Here is a 17,638-nt window from a genome sequence, read left to right on the forward strand (position 1 = left end):
AAATTTTCTTCAGCCACGCCCAGGCAACACCGCATGGTTTTATCACGATTAATCTTCATGATCCGCGTAGTAGATATCGAATCGGTCTTGATCAATTTTATTCATGAGACTCGCAGCCAAACTTCGTCGACACCAGAATAAATTCCCCCCCCCCCTTTTTACTTGTCTAGAACCATTGATTTTGCACACAAAAAATTGCAATCGGGGTTGAATTTACGCAAATTATTTTTCGCAGGAAGGCTTATTTTTGAAATCTGAGGCTTCTACGGAGAAAGTTCTCGTAGGAGGCTTTATTTGGTCTGGAACGTCTGGTCTGTACAACTTCCCTGCTGCTCACTTACACCAACTATATATCCACAGTATAAATTATGGCACTAGGTATTAGTATATTTATCACCAGGTTTTACACCAAGTTCATTGAATATTGAGTGGAGCTCTTTGAACCAGCCATACATGGCAGCCATCTTGTCTTGCTGCAGTGGATATGGGACATAAAAATATGTGGCATACGCATCCATTCTGATGGAAAGTTGTATTGATTTCACCCATCAAATGTTGGGATTGTGGCTTTCGCTCAATCTTGAGAGTCCTTCTGTCAACCTATCTGTAGGTTATTGTCCTCCTGATTAATGATATCTCTCTCAGCAGGGGAGATGAAGAAAGAGAAAGTGTTTGTATAAATGAAATCCAAAGCACCTCCAACATGACTCAGATCACTCATTTATTTTGAGGAAATAGGTTGATCCAAAATGAAATTGAAATTGCAGGAGTCTGGTGCCCACCAGTAGGCTGTCTGCAAATGATAGGGTTGGTAAGTCACCAACAAACGAACAGAGGCCTGAAGGAAGAGAAACATGTTTCTAGGGCTGAATGGCTAGGACGACTCTGGATTGCAATATAAACTTGCAACCACTGGGCTGCCAAAAAACTGGTGGTGGGGGTGGGTGGGGGTATACTCCCGGAATGTACCAGAATTACCTGTAGATAACAATGAGGGATACGAGGGAACAATCTGCTTGGAATTTAATAATTGCATCATGGACTCCTGAACCGGTCAATATATCTGTAACCTGAAGAATGGCAAGATAAATGTGACTGCCAAATGTCATCGTTTTGCTGTCCAATTTCTGCAGAAATGATAAGAACTGATAGTTATAAATACCAGATCTTTTTGAGGGAAGTGCCCCAAAAACTTCCACAAAAGGCATTCAAAAGATTGTTTTCAGTTGTGTTTTGCGTGCAAGATTTTTCTCTCTTTTCTTTGCCTTTGTCCAACTTCTGCAAGACAAGAGCCAATACATTTTCTGACCATACTGCACATACACTGCAAGGTAAGATGGAGATATATTTTCCCTGGCACTGAACTTCTTGCATTTATTTCAATGTTTAACTTAAATGACACATCAATACAAAAATTACACAAATTAACACAAGTTGAAAACAAACACCTGTTACTAAGTGACTGAATAATAGGCACTGCATATTAAACTTGAACCACTCATCCTCTAACACCTGCTGAGGGGGCTGAGGATCTCAATGGAGGCAGCAGGTAATAACATCATTATCCTGAGCCTGTTCTTGAAGTAAAACAGTACTATTTCTCCTTTTATCTTCCTGCGGAGAGAGCAATGTGGACATGAGGTTGTCTTCATTCCACAGCCCCTTAACAGGGGTGAGGGGATCAGTGGGGTCACACTACTATTTCACCTTCTTATCAAAGAAAATGTTTATCATCTCTTCTAGATCATATAGGAGGAGAGTGGTTTTATCTCTCCTTTTTGTTGTTGACCAAGGCTTGAGGGGAGAAACAGGTCATTTGCCTGTAACTTCAGCCTTACTTTAAAGCAAAAGGAGGGGCATCCATGGCGCCATTGGGTAGTAAGGTTTGCTTCCCAGAAAGTGGCGAACCCACATCTCATATTTATATTTAAAAAAACAAGGGGGAAGTGAATGCCAATCCAATCCCCTTTCCAATTTGGGTGAGTACAGGCTAACTCCCTATTTCTATCGGAATTAATCAACAGTACAGAAACAGTGAGGGTATAAACCTGATTCCTGTCCCTAAGCTGATAATGAAACAACATTGGTGACCAGTGGATGACTGGTGCCCCATAATTGGTCACCAGAACAAGACCAGTCCTGTGATAAAATTTGATGGACAAGCCCACATCAATTTATTAGAATAAAATCACAGTTTTTTTTGGGGGGGGGCAAGGCATGTATCACTAATCATATTCATCAGGACACTGACTTTAAGAGTGTGCTGCTCATCCCTATGTGGGATTTAACATAACACTTTGTCCATGTAAAGAAAGGATAGTACTCTATATGTTGTCTGTGACATAGGAGTCAGACTGCGATCTTGTTCTTTTCAATTCTGAGCTCCAATACTAATTGGTGGAGAGAATAAGTTTAGCTTCCCGAAAAAGAAAGCAATTCAGAAGCAGATGGCAATGTATTACTACTATTAAAACCATATTTGCAAGGAAATTTATTTTAAACCACTTAAAGCAATCTAGTACACAAAGTTTACATGATGCTGATCAGTGAGCTGAAAATTTTAGGTCAAAAACATATTAAATTTATTATATTTGGGTAAAGTTATGATATTACAACTATTATGATTTACATCACTCAACCTTGGAGTCCGGAGCTTGCAGCACTTGGGTGACATTATTCTGTTGTAGGTCTTGCTGTTCATTTTGTTTGATTTGGTCTTGTTTCTTGTGGTAGTCAATCACGTTCTGCCTGCGGAGCTGGGAGGCAATGTCAATAGCATTTTGGTCACGCTGTACATCATTTGCAGGATTTACCTGGCTATCCACAACATCAACGACTGCATGACCAACACCTAATGATTAGAAAATTCAATACTTGTAAGCTCATTTCCAATTACAATCAAACCTGTCCTAACAGTAAGCTGGTCCAAATGTCCATTCTACCCCCTCCCCAATTTTCAATATAAATGTGCTGGTCATATGTTGTATTTCAAGCAAAAAGATTATAATTTTTATACATCCTTATTAAGTAACAATATATGCAGATACTTCACAGAATTTGATTTAAGGTTACTTACCTAATTTTGGTGATTCAATATCCATATATAGCTAAATGTTGCCAAAATATTATAATGTTTATTTCATCATGGTCACTGCCATATTGTTTACAGTGTATCACACGAGATGCTTTCTGATTGATTAAATGACATGACATCATGCAAACGCTGTCAAATTCCCCCTGCATATTCTTTTAATGTTTATATGCAGACAATCTAATCTCAGTCCAAAATGTTCTTATCTATAAAAGACTAAACAAGGAATTCCATTAACTTTATACTGAACAATTTTTATAATCCTATAAAAATTACATATCATCATTAGATTTTCTTCACAGTTGAAGAGTTACTTTTATTCTTCTAAAGAATCATTTCAAAAACAAGTAAAGATTATATTATACACATATCCAGGTATATAAAGAATCACCCCGTTGAGCAGAGAAGGAAGAGGGGAGAAAGAACTGTGAAATGCAGAGCAGAGACAGAAATCATGGGTAAAAGAGAATTTCTGGTCTCTTTAAGTGGCAATATGCCGTTCTAAATTTAATTTGACCTTTCCATGTAAGTAAATCTTTATATTACTGAGAGTTCTTTAGATTTTCATGCTATTTTTTGGGATATTTGGTCTTTTAAATGGTGAAATGCCATCCTACATTTCTTGTATTCCCAGACCATTTCAGACATTGTACTTGGCATATTTATAATAAATTCATTAATATCATCTGCAATGTAACACATTCATTTTTAGTTGTACTTTCTTTTCTATTGGGTATCAAATGATGTAATATCAGTACCCAAGAAGGATAATTATTACTTACAAAATTAATGCCTGTTAGTTAGGATACATATTCACACTTTTAATTAATTTAGTTTTTCATATTACTATTTTCATGTATTCTCAGTGCTAGTCATGTGTCAAATTTATATGGTGTTATTATGCAATGTATACAAAGGAACATATTAGAAACATTTTAAATCATATGTTTTGATTTATCTTGAAGAAGTGATCTATCTACTGTTCCACATGGTGCTAAATTCCTGGTTTATGAGTAGAAAAATAGCAGAATGCTACAAATATTCATACTGTAAAAAATTCCAAAACTTTATTTTATCATGTCTTGGCATACATCCATTTTTCTTATTTGCTTTGTGTATGTTAAGGGATGAAAAAATAGCGTAATACTATTTTTTTCTTTTCACAAGCTTTCTAGACAAATACTGGTTTCGAGACATATTATTATTTGACAATATCACAATTTGCTTTTGTGATGTAAGTTTATAGTAGTTGTTTCTCCATTCACACATGAAACAGCGATCCAAAGAAGAGTTATTGCAAATCGTTTTAACTTCACGTCTCGTGAATAATAAAACATTGTTTTTTGAATTACTGCGTGTGTGTGTGTGATTTATTTTTAATGTAGCTTTAACAACTTTATAGTCATATCGCTACAATGTCTGCAGGTGACAGTTTATAGTGATGTGTAGCACTGGGGCATCATGCTGCAGACATGTAGCATGATGTCCCACCCAATCACATTATCCTGACACCAGGCCGACCAGTCCTAACACTGGAGTGATCAAAGTATGAAAATTAAACTTATGTTTCATAATTAAGGTGTTGGTTTACATAATGATATCATCTGAACTGATGCAAAAACATTTCATATCTCACTTGTACTCAATGTTCTTCAGTCACACTGTCAGTCTAGTTTCAAAGCAAGGCATTACCTAACAGGTGAGGGCAAAAGCAATTCATTTGCTGGACAGTGGTAAAAGTAGCCATGTAGCCACTGAAGATATGGGAGTCTTTTACTTCCCCAATCATCACAGGCCTCTCATATAATATGCTTGTCTTTTGATCCAGATACTGTTTCTAAACTGTAAACAGCTAATTCCAAACCTAAGGAAAAGGTTCGATAAGGGCTGATTTTGCCCCAATCTGATTCTTGTGAAACTCATATAGATAAAAGAGGCTCCTCTCTCTCTTCCCAAAATATGTATTTAATTCTTTCCCAGGATTGCTTTTAATTAAGAATAATTATTAATTACGCTGGTTTTCTCCTCTGTTGTGGAACCTATTTTCATGGATTAGAGACAATATGGCTAACATACCCCTAAGAAGCTAACTGCCAAAAAGAGATAATCTAAAATTATGCATGTGCACTAATTATGCCTAACAGCCAATGACAGTATGTAAAACTATGCCTTTTTGTTTTGAAAACTGTCTAGCGATGTATATATTTATGTTAAGTATAGCTGATTACCTCTGACACCTATTTTCATTTTCATTTAAACAGTGACAGTTATGTTTATGTTTAACAATGATTAAGTGTATCAAAATCTTCAATTTATTGCCACAGAATAATAATATGTGTTTTTTTTTACCATAAACAAACACCCAAAAGCTGGGTATATCTTTTTGGTATTAGCTATAGCCATAAGATGCTACTGTATATAATTAAGAATCAAAATCACATGTTCAGAACATCAGTGATCAAAGCAGTTTCGTGTACATATTGGCAGGGGAAAGCTTATATAATGCTTTAGTTTATAGCAATTCAATAAAATTATTCCTTATATTGATCAATGATCGCAAAATTAGCACATGGAATGAGGTGCACTTCTATTTTCTCTACAGCACCAATTTTTTTAGAGATCAATGGTATCCATTTTGAAATATTCACTGTGAAGATGAAAAGTGGACAGGAACAAGTTTCTTATTTTATACAATATGGGCCTCCAGAATGATGGGAAGGAAAATAAAAATAAAACAGTAGACAGATTATTACAAATGTATTTGTTCCAGTGTGTACATCTCCAATTTCCATCCCACCATTATTTCATCAACATCATTACTGTCACTTAAACAATTAGAAGTCATCAGAAAATCTGAGTCTCAAAAATACTTTGACAACAATATATTCTTGCTATGATACACACAAGTAAAAATAACCAATTATATCAATTGTATTAGTTGAAAATAAATTCTTGAGGTGAGGCAAAAGAAGAATCTACAGGCTCAAAAGAAAATCCCAACACCTTGAATGCATATACACCAGTTGTTTAAGGTTTAATTCAATAATGAAACAAGGAATAAGGAAAGCTTTCAGCTCTGAAAAATTTCAAAAAATGTTTTTCCGATATTATCCCAGCAATCAGTCTATTAATTTACCATTTAATCTGAAATAATGCTGCAACTATGGAGGATAATGTTGCCCAGTACTGACAAGATATCAGTTTGCATGTGCACCTACTCATTCATGTATATATGCAACAAACATATATTATAGTAAAGTGTCATGAGTTGTTATTTCCTTTAATGACTAACTGATCTGTTTATTGTATTAACCAACCAAAATCCTACTTGATGAAGAACAATAAATGCTCACAGCACAAAGGGACAAGCATTAAACCACTCATCTACTCATCATGTATATTACTGTGATTATTTGCAAAACAGTCTTTGCCTACTGTGGAACTTGCCTGGTGTTCTGCCACCAAATACTGCTTTCATTATTGATAATAACAAATGTCTATTATTGACCAATCAGAAAAGGTCATGTCTGCCAACTCAACCAGAATTATACTGAACAATGTCTTAATATTTGTATCATTGTTCGTAAATGTTCAAAGCATTGTGTTGTGACAATTGTAAACATATGGAAGTAGCTGCAAGGTGCACAGCCACAAATGAAATGGCAGAAATGAAATGATGACAAGAGTTGGATTGCAAATACAAATAGAGAATAATAAGTACCAGAAATATTGGGAAAAAAAACACAAATTTTAGGCTAAAGTGGCCTTTTTAATTTATAGGTATGTTACTAGCAGAGATGCATATAATCATCTACTTTGCCGATTCCAGCATGAAATGAGCTCAAGAAATAAACTTATAATGTAGCCATGTCAGAGAAGCCTTAAATATGGGTCACAGTGATCCACATTTGTGACAAGGTAAAGAAAAAGTGTGGGTCCAGTTCCCCAACCTAACCTACTTGAATGGCTGATAACTTTTTTCAAATATGCAAAAGAAAGAAAAATCGGTCCTGACTATGTCCCATTTTTCACATACAAACTAAGTTTAGTTTGGTAACTGACAGGAATTAACACAAGCTGGATAAAAAAGATTTTAACAAAATATGCTGACCTTCCCACCCTAATTTTGTTCATAGCATTACTAGAAGAACACAGGTTTTTGTTTGCCCCTCACCAAAATGTAATAACTTCCGGTATAACAGTATAAAAACAACATGCAAAAGACCTAGGCTAAACATGTTAGCTTAGCCAAGCATGTAAAATTAATGTACATGGATGTACAAAGTTACCTGCAGCCAACCCCACCCACCCACCCCAGCGACATGAACTCACTCCAAACTGCTGCCTTGTACCCAAGAAGAATGGCTGTAATTCAGTGATAATATACATATGCTTTTATCTGCAAAGACACTGATGCAAATGTTGTAGTACAACAGCTATCTTTAACTTTGTAGAGGTGAACTACAAATGTAGAAAATGAAAGAATTATACAAGGAAATTAAATAGTGTACTAATACTTTGAAATACTGAGCCTTGACCATGAAGATAGACTCCACAATGAGGCAAGACACATCATCACATGATGATGCCACAAGGATACCAAGTTTCATTCCTTAATTCTCAAATGGCTTTAAAAAGCATAAGTGAAAGAGGGACTGAAGGATGGGCAGATGAAAATGTGGGTACTATGTCCACTGCCATTTCATGAAAAGATTGTGCACAACAATTACACGCACACTTATACATAAGTCCTTCATATGGTTTAATCCTTTGCAAGACATCATAGACTTTATTTCTCAATCAAAACTGCATCTACAACTTTTTATTTTTTAATATAACTAGCCAAGGGAGAGAATAAATGTGTGTGATTTGGATTTTTAACATAGCTTTTATCAGTTTTTCAGTCATATCACTACAATGCCTGCAGTATGGAAATTTATAGTGATGTCTAGCATGGGAGCATCATTCCACAGACATGTAGCATCATGTCCAACCCAATCATATTATCCTGACACCGGGCCAACCAGGCCTAACACTAACCTCTTAATGCTGAGCACCTAGCGAGGCAGCTGTTAGTACCATTTTTATATGTCTTTGATATGACTCAACCAGGATCTGAACCCATGACCTCCTGCATCCAAGGCAGATGCTCTAACCACTAGGCCACCAAAGCAGTCAAGAATAAATGTGTGGCTGCAAGATAGATTCAGTGTTTAATCTGTTTAAATACTGCTGACTCAGGATACAAGTCAAAGAATATTTGCTATTTCAACAGGAGTGTTCAAAAAGGTCTGATGCGATCAACTGATGAAAGAGGGATCAGATTTTCTGGCCTAATACAAAAGATCAACCCACATGATTTAATTTAGTAGATGTCATCTTTTACAAAGCTATATTCTCATTATTATTTTTCATGGGTAAATCAAAGATGAATCAAGGACTATTTCATTATTTTATGTCTCTCCCAATCTTATGAATAAAAGTGAACATTATTTTTTTACCTGTTCTCACTTGTATCATTGTGCAGCTGTCTGCTGCACATGCATCTTTTGGATGCTGTGTATTACCATTACCACAGCAATTTCAGTCACTGTTCTTGAAAAGTAAAATGTGTTTAAAGATCATTGGAAGTTTTTAGTGTAAATCAAACTTTTACACTATATCTTAGGATAAGGAAATTTTGAATGGGTGTTCTGTAATTTTATAGTTTCAGCAGTATTCATAAGATACCATTTTTACTTTGGCCCTCATTTTTCATTCAGAAATGTGAGAAAAAGAATCAATCATAATGCTTCAGTGCAGGATAGGAAACTTCCATCCATCCTTGGGACTCAAATTCTGTGTCTGGCACAGCCTTTAACCCTTTATTAGAATTTTTTATCATACACTGATGCATACGATTGATTATAATAATCCAAACCTGTTTTATTCCATTTCACCTTTTGACATTGGATCTGGATGAAAAGGAATCCAACATGTTGGACATTTCCCTCAAGCCTGCTATAACACCATGTAACTAATAATCCTACCATTATGCCTGGATGGTTGATTATGCTGTACTGCATCTGGCTTTGGTATCTTAAGGCTGTTGGCATGGTCTAAAATACAAATAGAAACAGGTTTTTAAAAATAATTAATAGCAATGAAATCAAAGTGCTAGCATACAAATGATTCATTATGATCCAATTAACTGATTAAAGATAGTTTGTGCAAAACAATGTTCATTTCAGGTAATGCCACTGCACCACTGGCCATTAGTTTTGATTTTTGGTGCAAGTTACCTTGATAGTGTCCATTCACAAAGTCCTTAGAAAACACAGATAGAAAATTGATAAAGTTGTTTTCTGACTGATTGAACAGAGTGCAACCTAAGCCAGCTTACTGAACAGTGTTCTTGCTCCTGAAGAAGCACATAATGATAAATTTTACTGACAGACAAAAATGTTTAATTGATGTAGATTAACCTGGGCACCAAATGAAAACACACAGCTGATGATTAACATAATCTGATAAGAACATTAGATGAAATTGTCACCAAAAACCCTTCTGGATTTTTTTCCAAACCAGTGTATATGGAGAAAAAAACAGTAATTCAAATGTTCAAAACTGATCGAGGTGGGTCGTTGTGCAAGCATGAATGGAAAGACTGTGGCAAGGGAAGCTGATAAGAAATCTGAGGAGGTTCCAGACATTCATACAAGAAGCATGTGTACCTCCAAGAGGTATGCTACTACTGATGTGTTTCTGGGGCGAACATAACACAACATTTTATAAGGTTGACACATGCACACACACACCATAAGCCTAAGACCACTGTCCACATCTCCAAGTTTTTTATATGAAGGGTCACATCATCCTGAGACCCAAATCTCCAAAGGATTACCCCTTGGGTCCAGGTGAGCAGGTGCAAAAAAGGGAATGGTGTTCAAAGGTATTATTTCAGATTCCAGTCAGAAACTGGTCCTGATTTAGCCATCAATGCCAGTGGTGGTAAGTCAGATCCCAGGTAATCTGAGCTCATAACAGACACTTGTGTAGTCTCCAGAAGCTGGAACTGGAGTAGGCACAAGTGAAGCCTCCCTATGAGATCAAAGTCTGCTGCCAAATTCAGAGTTCCCAGGAAACAGAGATAAAGGTAAGTCTTTGCCAGAGGACCCTTATGAATGACAAGATTTGGCAGATCATGTCCACTGAAACATGAACCTTCCTAATAATAATGTCTGAGTCTATCATGATCATCTGATTCATCGTCCTTTTCATTACAATATCTCCTGGTGAGGAAATTCATCCTCACATATATAAAGTCCTGAGAAGGGATGAGGACAAAGTTTTCTAGGTTTGGGGATAAGACCAAAATGAGAGATACATCCTTCCTAGGGATACATACTTCACAGGAGAATCTCTTTTGATAACTTGTATTAACCAGTCATAAAAATATTGGAGGACTGGAATCCCTAAAGATTTGAAGTGGGCTGCTACTAGCCCCTTCACCTTGGTAAAGGTTCTAGAAGTGGAAGCAAGGCCAAATAGAAGAGAGAAAACTGAAATACTTCCTGGTTGAGACAAAACCTGATGTACTGGGAGGGGGACATATGGGATATGAAGGTAAGCATCCTGAAGATGGAAAACACCCAGTCACAGAGTTTTATGGGATTTCTGATCAAGGTAATAGACTCTATCTTGAAGCATTCTTCCAAAAGAAACCTGTTCATGGCAGAAAGGTTGACACTTTCTACCTTGTATTGACACCAGGAAGATCCAGGAAAAAAGTTTTGTTCTTTTTTTAACCCTCTTAACTGTGCCCTTCCATAGAAAGATGTGTACTTCTTCCAGTACTGGACTGGTGAAAGAAGAGCGGGTTCTGTAATGGGGGAGGATATTCCCAATAATAAAACCACTATTAAAATGGAATGGACCCACACATCCTTCTTTATGGCCTACTCCACCAAAAACAGCTGAAGATGAGCACCAGGATGATGGAATGAGGAAGACACTACTGGAGAGACTGCAACTCCCTAGGGCTGACCCACTCCCTCCTTGGTGAAGGTGGGAGTAGTCCAAAGACTTCCTCCCTTGGCCTCTCTGACCTCCACACCTAGCAAATGACAGAAGGTGGCTTTGAACGGACACTGCATGTGAAACTGTTGATGCCACACTTGCTTGAAGAATTTGGGAAAAGATCCAATAGAATGGTCATGGTATGAGCACTTCTTGTCTGGTTTTGACAGCTTGGAGTCACTGCCAAGGATCTATGTTGCTGGTCCCTCAAATCCTGTGACAACATAGCAAGGCTGAAACCTCTAAAGAGCCTCATCACCCTAAGTGGTACAGCCTAAAAAAGGTTCTTTCTGTGGTCCAGCAAGACCTTCCATGTCTCCAAAGTGGCACATCTGTGAAGGTGAAGAAGCTCCACCAAGAATGCCATAAACATTGACAGCACATAATACAATGATCTTTGTTATTGCATCCAGCAAGCACTGAAGCACTACCTAAGACAATTCCTCCTTCAGAAGAAAAAAAAAAGCTCCAAAAAGCAAATTTTTAAGTAAACTGTGTTTCTCCAAGAATACTTACCCATCACATTAACATTAGGGGATATAAGCCTGCTACCACATGAATCCAGCCCTATTAAAAGATGAAAATTGCAAGGGCAATTACCTCCACTTGCCACTGCCAGGTGCATGCATGGCAGAGTGGTTGGGAAGGTTTTTAGGTAATGTGATTGGATAAGTATTCTCAGAGAAGCACAATTTAAAAATCTGCTTCCATTCAAATATGTTCCCCAATCATGTTAACATTAGGAAAATTGATAACAGGAGGAGAAAATCCTGAGCATCTGACCTCTATCTTGGGTATCATTCTAGGGAATGACTGATGGATTCCCCATACTAATGATAACCATTCTCCAAATTACATCAGTAACACAGCCTCGGGTCACTTGGTCTGTGACCCTTACCTGTGGTTAAGAAGATATCAAGTAAAGCTAATCGGCCATTTTGATTGCTTTAATTGGGTCTGGTGGTCATCTGGGCTGCTGCCAATGGACCTTCCAGATTCAAGGTTTGCCTCTGCAAAGCAAAATATCTCAGATGAAAACTTGGGAAGGTTGACTCTGCATGCCAGCCTACAGCTTCTACTACATCTCAGATCAAAACATTATGTTCAAACACAAGGCTCACAGACATTGCCGTAATCTCATGAGTGGTAATCTTCAAGAGGTGACTCGGATCTCGTGAGACCTCCTTGCCTCTGCATTTCAAGTAGTGCTTGAGTGCACGAACAGGATCATGCATAGCTGCTCTTGACCTGTCAATAGAATAGAGTGCGGGAATGACAATTCTAAGACTGCTGACTGACGTTAACCTATTTTTGGCAACAAAGCCTGGTTGTGTCAAAAGAATCACCAAACCATCTCATCTGAACTGGATAGTTCTGATGAAATGAAAGGGAATGTAACTCACTCACCCTGCATGTTAAAGCTAAAGCTATCAGAAAATGTTTTGTATTATAATAATTTCGTGAAGTGTGGATTAAAGGCTTGAATTTATTTGAATTGAGCAATGTTAAAACCCAGGACAGATTCCATTTTGGAAACAGAATGAAGGATTTTGGACAACTGAGATCAGAACTGGCTAAAAGATCCGATAGATTTTTATCACGCCCACCGTAATGCCAGAATGTCTGATAACATGGAGTGGTATCCTTTGATAGTACACCACTCCCTCGATAACCCGCGCCATGATAACTCATGAACCCGCTTATAATACCAGAAAATAACCTAAAAATTAATCCCTCTGTTGAACTTGAAGAAAATTGGGATCAAAATTGGTAAATGAAACAATGATATGCTTGTTTTATGGTTGAGAACATTAGATAGGACCTGGAAATTTTAATCAACACTATTTAATCATCAACTTTTAATAAGAAGTCATATAATGTTATATTTTCTTTCCAAACAACATTCTTAGTACACCATAATTACAGATATGTGAGGAAATTTCAATCAATGAAAATGTCACAGCTGTGCAGGCCGTACATTTATATTTAAATGCCAATTAAATAATTTTCAGTTAGTGAAATTTTTGTTTTAGTTCTATCTTTTAGTTCCTCTTAATTGTAAACATCACAAACACAATGTGTATTTAAATGTAAAATGTGTCAATCTACTGCAGCAGCTATGTCCGTGAGCATTTCTCAGAACCTAATTAAGTGCCAACCATGTTTGAAAACTGACTTGCAGAAGTTGTTTGTTATATTGTTGCATTGAATTAAAAGCTGGCCTCCTTTGTATTATCATGTTAATTACATCTTTTGAATCAAATAAAGGAGATCGAATAAATTTTTTTACAAATCCTGCAAGTCCTACATGCTTAAGATCTAGTAGCCGCAGTCGTATGTTGGGTGAACTCATTTCAGTTGATCAAACACTGTATTAAAAAGTTATTGTGTATGTAATCTAATTAAACTACCTTAAAATAACCAACTCATTCATAACTTGATCAAAGATAGCAAGGCAACCAAGTCAAACGATCATAAAATAAAGAGCTTGGTTTCACAGATAAGGACTATTGTAGCCAAATGAGTTGCAGAGAATTCCTGAACTGACACTTAGAGATATCCTCAAGGATGATAAGAAGTTTCAGTATTACTACAAATGAAAACACAATGTCAATGTTGTGCTAACTGAACAATACAAATATTTAGTTTCGACGAATACAATTGTCTCACGAAATAACTGTCACTAGTGTTTGAAAAAAAAAATGGGATCTTGCTCGATGGTTTATCAACAGTTAGTCTAGTTCCCTATCTACGCTCCACACCATGCGGTTTTCTCTATGTATTGTGGATTGTTTTTGAGATCCCTCGGTAACTCGTGCCCTCGCTTATAGTGCGGTCTTTGTTTGTGGACCCCGTTGTGCGCGAGTTATCGATGGAGAGGTGTAATTCGTGACTACTGTTTCTCTTCAAAGAGCCAGAAAAAAAGTCAGCCAGATGAGAGATTAAGGCTATCTGATGGAGGGTGTTATTAATATGGCACCAATCACTGAGAATAATCCAATCTCCCTTGTAAACATTCTGAGTGGAGATTCTTCTTGCTTCCAAGATCCTCTCCATAACTGAAGGTTTTAAACTGTTTGTCTTGCAAGGCTGTCCAGCCAATAGTCAAGCATGAAGAAGATAGTCCAGGCAGGGATGGAACACCCATGACAGTGGTGGCTTGAGAAGATCTGGGTTGGGCGGAATCTTCTTGGGCAGGTCTATTGCTAAATCGAGTAGTTCAGTAACCCAAGAATTGTCCCATCTGAGAGAGGCTATCAGAATCATCTTGCATTTCTAACATCATAACTTCTGGATAATTTTTGGTACCTAGACAGTGAGAGGTTATGCAAATGTCCAAAAACCCTCCCAACTGAATGAAAGCGCATCCACAGCCCTAGCTTCTGGGTCTGGAACTAGAGAGATGAAGGTAGGCAACTGTGATTTGACATTGTTGCAAAAAGATTGATCATCGGGTACCCCCAAAGTATGCAGATCTGAATAAAGACTGATCGAAGGATAGACCAATCCATGTGAATGATTTGACCTTTCCTGAACAGAGTGTTAGCCAAGACATTGAGTCTGCTGGGAATATGTGTCTGATATGTATGTTGATATCGAGATTGTTGTATATAGAAACTGACAAATCAGAACACACAGGTCAGATGATTTGGTGCCTCTGTTTGATGAGGTAGGTCAGAACTACAGAGCTGTCAGACATAATGAAGACTGTTTTGCCTGAAAGTCAATCCTTCCTGATGTGAAAGGCATTGATGACAGCCTCAGTTTCTTAAAGGCTGATGTGGAGAGGCCACTCCCCTGGGTTCCACATGCCACTGATGGTAGTGAAGTCCAGAAACTGGTCGTACTTCTACCATATGTACTGGTGTCAGTACATACCATTATTTGTATTTGGGGCTTCTCCAGCAGGATCCAAATGGTCAGCCAATGCAAGAATGATTGTATCTTGAGTGTCATCATGCTGTTTTGCTTGAGGGGACTTGAAAAAGGATAGCATTGTGTAAGCAACATCATTTGTAAGGGGCACATAAAAAGCTGCCGAGCAGGATCAAGTCCACTGCCACAATGAATAACCTAAGTAGCTGCAAGAACTCTCTCGCTGAAATCCAAGCCCTGTTAGAAATGGACTCAAAAATCCTAATTACACAAACCTGAAGCCATACCAGATTCAGGTTGGTGATAAACTCCATACCCATAGGGACAAAAAGCTGGGATGGACAGAGGTTGGAATTTCTCAGTTCACTAGAAAGCTTAGATGATCTAAAAGAGAGAGGTCATTTCTGCCTTGCAGCAGAATAGATCTTACTACATGTTTCTGGAGGATGTAGACCAGGTATTTTGCCATCGATGCAATCCATAACCTTCATGAAACCCCAAGGGCTGATGTTGAGGCCAAAGTGCAGGACTTTGAACTGATAAACCATGTCACAATAAGCAAAATGGAGAAATTTCTATGACACAGGGAGGACTGGGATGTGAAAATATGCATCGGTCAAACTGAGACTAAGGGCATACTCATCCCATCAGATGGAGAGACGGATTGATCTTGCTGTTTCCATCTTGAATTTTGGTGGCAAAATGTATTGGTTGAGGTGACTCAGGTCAATGATCAGCCTCAACTTGCTGTTTGCCTGCCTAATAAGAAGCAGCTTTGAATAAAACCCCTGTGATTGTGGTTTTTGCACACTCTCCACCACATGTTTTTCAAGGAGTGACCATATCCCTTGTTGTAGAAAGGTATCCTTTACTTGATCTGACTGTACATCTGTGAAATGGGGAGAGTAGGAAAGGGGAGGGAATGCATAAATGAAATCTGAAGCCCCTCCAAAATGACCTAGATAGCCCAATCATTCAAAGGGAACAGATTGATCCAGTGAATTTTTTCTTCTTTTTACAAGAACCAACAGGCACCTCTTTTAAAATACAAGACAGGCAAGATCTAAAACTGACCATGGAAAGATGATCTGCAAGATTAATGACTCTCCCTGAGTAGGAAAATTGCCAATGAGGCCAAACCTAACATTGAAGATGTAGTGACTATGTTCTGGACTAGCTTTGACAGGACATGTAACACATTTTTGTCCACTTTATAAAATAGTGGCGTGGACATGTGAGATGCTGCTAGATTTTTGTCTAGGGCAGGATTATCATCAGTAGTGAAGGCATCTGAGCAAGTTTTGTACGATCAAGGTAAGAGTGTTGCTGATACCTGGCTTTCTGAAAAGAAAGCCTTCTAATTCCCCAGGTCAACAATTCTACCAAAAGCTGGCCACTGATCTCGTTAACTTTAGATGACTGGGGAAGGAGCTGAAAGGACGGTGTCACTTCCTCATCAAAATCTACCAATGCTTTAACATAGTCTGGAGTAGCAGTAGGAGGTCGAGGGCATTCTAACGCTGCCAACACCCTAAACATTTCCTCAACTGCAGCTTGAAGCTAAATTCAGACCACTAAATGGTCGAATCTAAGTACAGCTGATTTGCAGGAGCTTCATCACACTCACTGTGTAAGTCCTGATATCTGGTTCCGCTTGCAGCACTGGATGAACCATACCAGGTTGATTTGATTACTCAATTAAATCTTCTTTGAAATGTCACCAGCTCTGGGGCACAGAAAGGAGGAAAGTCCATCCCTTCCTTCTGCTGTCTGTCTGTCCACTAGTAAACATATATGTAAGTTCCCAGACCATGGCAGAGTGCAGGATCAGCAGATGATCTAGATGAGAGGAGACTATATGATATTGATTGGGGGTAAATTATAATGGCCACTGTGACTAGGTGATCGCCATGAACTTTATTTTAACTTTAGGCTGTAGTACTCTATGATACATCAACATACCATGTTATATGACTCTAGGCAATAACATCTGAGGAACTAAGCCAAATGCAAGTCACTGTGCCAGGAAATAAAGGTAATAATCTCATAGTCATGACTGATGGGTGTCACAGAATTATTTGTATTAAAATGTTTATACATTAAACATCTGCACAAAAATGCACTCAGGTTACATTGCCATGTATAGTGCTGTGAAGGGTGACTTATTTGTAGCCATGGTTATTTCAAAATACTGACTTCTGGGTTACCCGTTGGTGCGTGCATTTTCACCACAACTAGGGAATTTACCGAGTAAATTCTTTTTGTCTTGTCACAATATAATGAGTTTGGGGAGGAAGCTATGGGTGCAATCTTCAGCTGTCAAGCTGGGATTTTTTTAATGGGAAATTGTAGAGCTCTGTGGGTTTCTGTGTAAACTGGATGCTGGGGTCAGTGGTGATATTGGCTCAGAGGATGGCATTGGTTTACTCTCAGTGAAAGACCAAAAACTCAGAACTAATAGGTCAGTAGGGAATAATATGGCCCTTGAGGGACCCTTCGACAGAGAGGTGGGCTATATGTGGTGCCTGCATCTTGACCATTGGATGCCATGAGGTAGTTATGTTCCATTTTGAATCACTATATGAGTGAAATCAACAAATCCATATCGCTATA

The 17,638-nt window shown here is 37.9% G+C and overlaps 1 protein-coding gene across 2 annotated transcripts in view; it reads right to left on the reverse strand.

Moving 5' to 3' along the window:
* The window catches only part of LOC149775383 (uncharacterized), a 107,087-nt gene that overhangs the window by 58,010 nt on the left and 31,439 nt on the right, over window positions 1–17,638 (reverse strand). For both annotated transcript variants that reach the window (XM_089943456.1, XM_089943455.1), the window contains exons 5-6: window positions 9,121–9,189; window positions 2,640–2,851 (exon numbers count right to left, since the gene is read on the reverse strand). In XM_089943456.1, the coding sequence (XP_089799582.1) occupies window positions 2,640–2,851; window positions 9,121–9,189 (281 nt within the window). The remainder of the gene's footprint in view (window positions 1–2,639; window positions 2,852–9,120; window positions 9,190–17,638) is intronic.

Source organism: Sinohyriopsis cumingii, chromosome 19 (assembly GCF_028554795.1).
Source record: "Sinohyriopsis cumingii isolate HCF-2022 chromosome 19, ASM2855479v2, whole genome shotgun sequence".
NCBI lineage: Eukaryota > Metazoa > Mollusca > Bivalvia > Unionida > Unionidae > Sinohyriopsis > Sinohyriopsis cumingii.